General features: G+C 44.1%; 1 protein-coding gene across 1 annotated transcript in view; it reads left to right on the top strand.

The window, feature by feature from the left end:
- The window catches only part of LOC143301604 (ribosomal protein S6 kinase alpha-2-like), a 22,338-nt gene extending 18,734 nt beyond the window's left edge, over nucleotides 1–3,604 (top strand). The window contains exons 10-11 of the mRNA XM_076615998.1: nucleotides 2,930–2,988; nucleotides 3,545–3,604. Coding sequence (XP_076472113.1) covers nucleotides 2,930–2,988; nucleotides 3,545–3,604 — 119 coding nt within the window. The remainder of the gene's footprint in view (nucleotides 1–2,929; nucleotides 2,989–3,544) is intronic.
- Nucleotides 3,605–4,643: the final 1,039 nt, after the last annotated feature.

Below are 4,643 nucleotides of genomic sequence, written 5' to 3'. Positions count from 1 at the left end.
GTGTGTTGGGGACAGGCAGTGTGTGTATATTGTGTGTGTTGGGGACAGGGCAGTGTGTGGTATATGTGTGTTAGGGACAGGGCAGTGGTGTTGTGTATGTGTTGTTTGTGTGTGTGGTGTGTTGGGACAGGCAGTGTGTGTATTATGTGTGTTGGGGATAGGCAGTGTGTGATATGTGTGTTGGGGACAGGCAGTGTGTGTATATGTGTGTTGGGGACAGGCAGTGTGTGTATATGTGTGTTGGGGACAGGCAGTGTGTGTATATGTGTGTTGGGGACAGGCAGTGTGTGTGTTTGTGTGTTGGGGACAGGCAGTGTGTGTGTGTATATGTGTGTTGGGGACAGGCAGTGTGTGTATTTGTGTGTTGGGGACAGGCAGTGTGTGTATATGTGTGTTGGGGACAGGCAGTGTGTGTATATGTGTGTTGGGGACAGGCAGTGTGTGTATGTGTGTAGGGGACAGGCAGTGTGTGTGTATATATGTGTTGGGGACAGGCAATGTGTATTTGTGTGTTAGGGACAGGCAGTGTGTGTATATGTGTGTTGGGGACAGGCAGTGTATGTGTATGTGTGTTGGGGACAGGCAGTGTGTGTATATGTGTGTTGGGGACAGGCAGTGTGTGTATCTGTGTGATGGGGACAGGCAGTGTGTGTGTATATGTGCGTTGGAGACAGGCATATATGTGCGTTGGAGACAGGCAGTGTGTGTATATGTGTGTTGGGGACTGGCAGTGTGTGTGTGTGTGTTAGGGGAAGGCAGTGTGTGTATATGTGTGTTGGGGACAGGCAGTGTGTGTATATGTGTGTTGGGGACAGGCAGTGTGTGTATATGTGTGTTGGGGACAGGCAGTGTGTGTGTGTGTGTGTGTGTGTTGGGGGAAGGCAGTGTGTGTATATGTGTGTTGGGGACAGGCAGTGTGTGTATATGTGTGTTGGGGACAGGCAGTGTGTGTGTATGTGTGTTGGGGACAGGCAGTGTGTGTGTATATGTGTGTTGGGGACAGGCAGTGTGTGTATATGTGTGTTAGGGACAGGCAGTGTGTGTATATGTGTGTTGGGGACAGGCAGTGTGTGTATATGTGTGTTGGGGACAGGCAGTGTGTGTATATGTGTGTTGGGGACAGGCAGTGTGTGTATTTGTGTGTTGGGGACAGGCAGTGTGTGTATATGTGTGTTGGGGACAGGCAGTGTGTGTATATGTGTGTTGGGGACAGGCTGTGTGTGTGTGTGTGTGTGTTGGTGACAGGCAGTGTGTGTATATGTGTGTTGGTGACAGGCAGTGTGTGTATATGTGTGTTGGTTACAGGCAGTTTTGTGTGTTGGGGACAGGCAGTGTGTGTATATGTGTGTTGGGTACAGGCAGTGTGTGTGTGTGTGTGTGTGTGTGTGTGTGTGTGTGTGTGTGTGTGTGTGTGTGTTGGGGAAGGGCGGAGTGGGGGGCGAGGGGGTATGTGGGCTGGAGGGGTCGGGTGTGTGTGTGTGTGTGTGGGGGGGGGGGGGGGGCGGATGTCGGTGTGTGTGGTGGGGGAGAAAGTAACTGGTTTATGTGTGTGCGTGCTTTGATATTGTGTGTGTGTGTGTGTGTGTGTGTGTGTGCGATATGTCTTCTTCGTACAACCCAGAATAACACTTTATCAGCAGCTGGAAGGAAAGCACGTTTCCGTTTGAGAAGAAAGGCCAAGCGTATAATGAATTTTATGTATGGCAATTAATTTTCTCCACTGGGTTCTCTATTACAGGATCATCCGTTTTTTGCAGCAGTCGATTGGGCTGTGGCCATGAACAGAGGATTGGTTCCACCTTTTGTACCCACGCTCGTAAGTATTGGGCGGCTGATTCTTCGTATTGGTCATTTAACAAAATACAGATAACTTTTCTTGAGTGTCCACACAGACATGGAATATCGTTGGGACATTTTGTGTGTGTACTTAATATACAGGCACGAACCATGGAATAGATTTGTGTGTGTAATGTACAAGTATGGAACATGGAATAGATTTGTGTGTAATTTACACATAAGAAACATGGAATAGATTTGTGTGTAATTTACAAATAAGAAACATGGAATAGATTTGTGTGTGTAATGTACAAGTATGGAACATGGAATAGATCTGTACATGTAAGAAACATGGAATAGATTTGTGTGTAATTTACAAATAAGAAACATGGAATAGATTTGTATGCAATTTACAAATAAGAAACATGGAATAGATTTGTGCGTGTAATGTACAAGTAAGAAACATGGAATAGATTTGTGTGTGTAATGTACAAGTACGAAACATGGAATAGATGTGTGTGTGTAATGTACAAGTACGAAACGTGGAATAGATGTGTGTGTGTAATGTACAAGTAAGAAACGTGGAATAGATGTGTGTGCGTAATGTACAAGTACGAAACATGGAATAGATGTGTGTGCGTAATGTACAAGTACGAAACATGGAATAGATCTGTGTGTATAATGTGCAAGTAAGAAACACGGAATGGATGTGTGTGTGTGTAATGTACAAGTAAGAAACATGGAATAGATCTGTGTGTATAATGTACAAGTAAGAAACACGGAATGGATGTGTGTGTGTAATGTACAAGTAAGAAACGTGGAATAGATTTGTATGTATAATGTACAAATAAGAAACATTGAAAGGACATGACCCGGATGGTGCACGCACGCGCATGCGTATGATATATCGATGTCTTTCCACCGCAAAGTGAGCAATGATTTTATGATTAATACAATTTCACAAGATACGCCGGGTTTTTTTTTTGGGGGTGGGGTGGGGGGGGGGTTTTTTTTTTTTTTTTTTGGTGGGGGGTTAGGGGGGGGGGGGTTGTTAATGAGAGAGGCGGTGGGGGGTGTTTTTTAAAAAAAATTTTCTTCCAGGATAGCAACGAAGACACCAGGTACTTCGACTGGGAGGAAACACGCATTCCAGCTCGAGACTCTGATGACCAGCAACCTGAATTGTCTCCAGAGGAGCAGGATCTGTTTAAGGTAGGAAACAGAAGAGATGGGATGCCTTATTCTTCAAGATCAAGTCGTTTAGGGCTTGGGGTTTTTTGAGTCGGTGAAGGTCTTGTCGTTCCGAGGGTCTGGGGGAGTGGGGTGGGTGTGGGGGCGGGGGGTGGGAGCGGGGGGGTTCTGGAGGTCTGTCCGGGTGGGGTGGATGGTCCATCTGAGCTGAGCTTCCAAGGGGGAAGCTGTGGGTAGGAACTTTTTTTTTTTTTTTTTTTTTGCGTGAATATATATTTTTTTTTAATCCGAATTTAGTTGTGTCTGTGTTGTTTGTCGCTGTTGTGTTGTATGAGCCCACGCATGTTTTATAACTTGGACTATTTTGAATAGGAGGGGTAGGGAATAAGTTCCTATGGTTGTGTTCTTTTGTATGCTTCCGATATTGTGCAGAATAAATGGTGAGGTATCTTTCGGCCATACTTCTTTTGTTGTTCTGGCTCCGTGTAAAAAAAATAAAATAAAATAAAGATAATAAACAAAAAAATATTGAAAAAAAGGACGGGAAAACGACTAAACTGTGGGTCTTGTGTTTCAGGGCTTTGAGTACATCCATCCGACCCTGCAAGTGATGGAAGATTCTCGGGAAGCCGGTTGAACCTCAGAGAAACCATTGCAAACCGACCGACCCGAGCCAAACATACGTCGATGGCTCGATGTGATGTATGCATTGTATATATATATATATATGTTTTTTGTATGTATGCACACACGCGTGCACTACACACACACACACACACACACACACACACACACACACACACACACACAAAAGCACAAAGTCGCTTAACAGTCGCCAACCCCCCCCCCCCCCCCCATCTCCCACCCCCCCGCACCCCTCCCACCCTCCCTTTTTTTCTTCTTTTTTTCACAGCAGACAAAAATGAATAAATAAATGAATGAATAAAAAAAATAAAAAAAAAAAAACAAAAAAAAAACTGCCCATTTTATTCGTGATAAGCAATTTCCTGAAATACTGTCTGTGTCAGGTCGGGATTCCCGACTCCACGAAAGTTAAAGAGCCGAAAGAGTTTGTTTTCATTTTGTGTGTTTTTTTTTTAAGAAAAAAAAGAAAAGAAAAAAAAAAGAACGGACAACTGATAAGTAGCACGAAAATTGAACTTGTTCGTCGTGCAAAAAAAATTTCAATTGTCGCGGAACCAGAAACAAGAAGGCAAAGTCAAGTCAGTTTCCGTTGTCACAGAGACATTTCTGCTGTCACAGCGACGACTTCAACCTCCCGCAGATTTTTAACAACTGAACTGAAGAAAAAAAAAAAGTAACGCTCTTGTGTGTGTGTGACCCATTCATGCAGAATCTATATACATTCTACATCTACATACAGAGAGATTATATATTACATGCCGACGAAGTTAGAAGTGTGAGTGTGTGGGGGAATGGGGACAGAAAGAGCGCGCGCGCGCGCACACGTGTGTGTGTGTGTGCACGTGTGTGTGTGTGTGTGTGTGTGTGTGTGTGTGTGTGTGTGCCTTCTGAAAACTGATTTCAGACTTGAGAAAGTGGCCAGTGCTGATGCAATGAATTTGATCTTTTTTTTTATGGCTTTTCTATCACATTACGGTTTTTTGTTTGTGTGTAATTGTGTTTTTGGGGGTTTTTTTTTTTGGTTTTTTTGG

The sequence above is a fragment of the Babylonia areolata genome, chromosome 27 (genome assembly GCF_041734735.1).
Source record: "Babylonia areolata isolate BAREFJ2019XMU chromosome 27, ASM4173473v1, whole genome shotgun sequence".
NCBI classification, from domain to species: Eukaryota; Metazoa; Mollusca; class Gastropoda; order Neogastropoda; family Buccinidae; genus Babylonia; species Babylonia areolata.
Note: the sequence above shows the minus strand (reverse complement) of the source record. Positions and strands in the feature narration are given on the sequence as shown.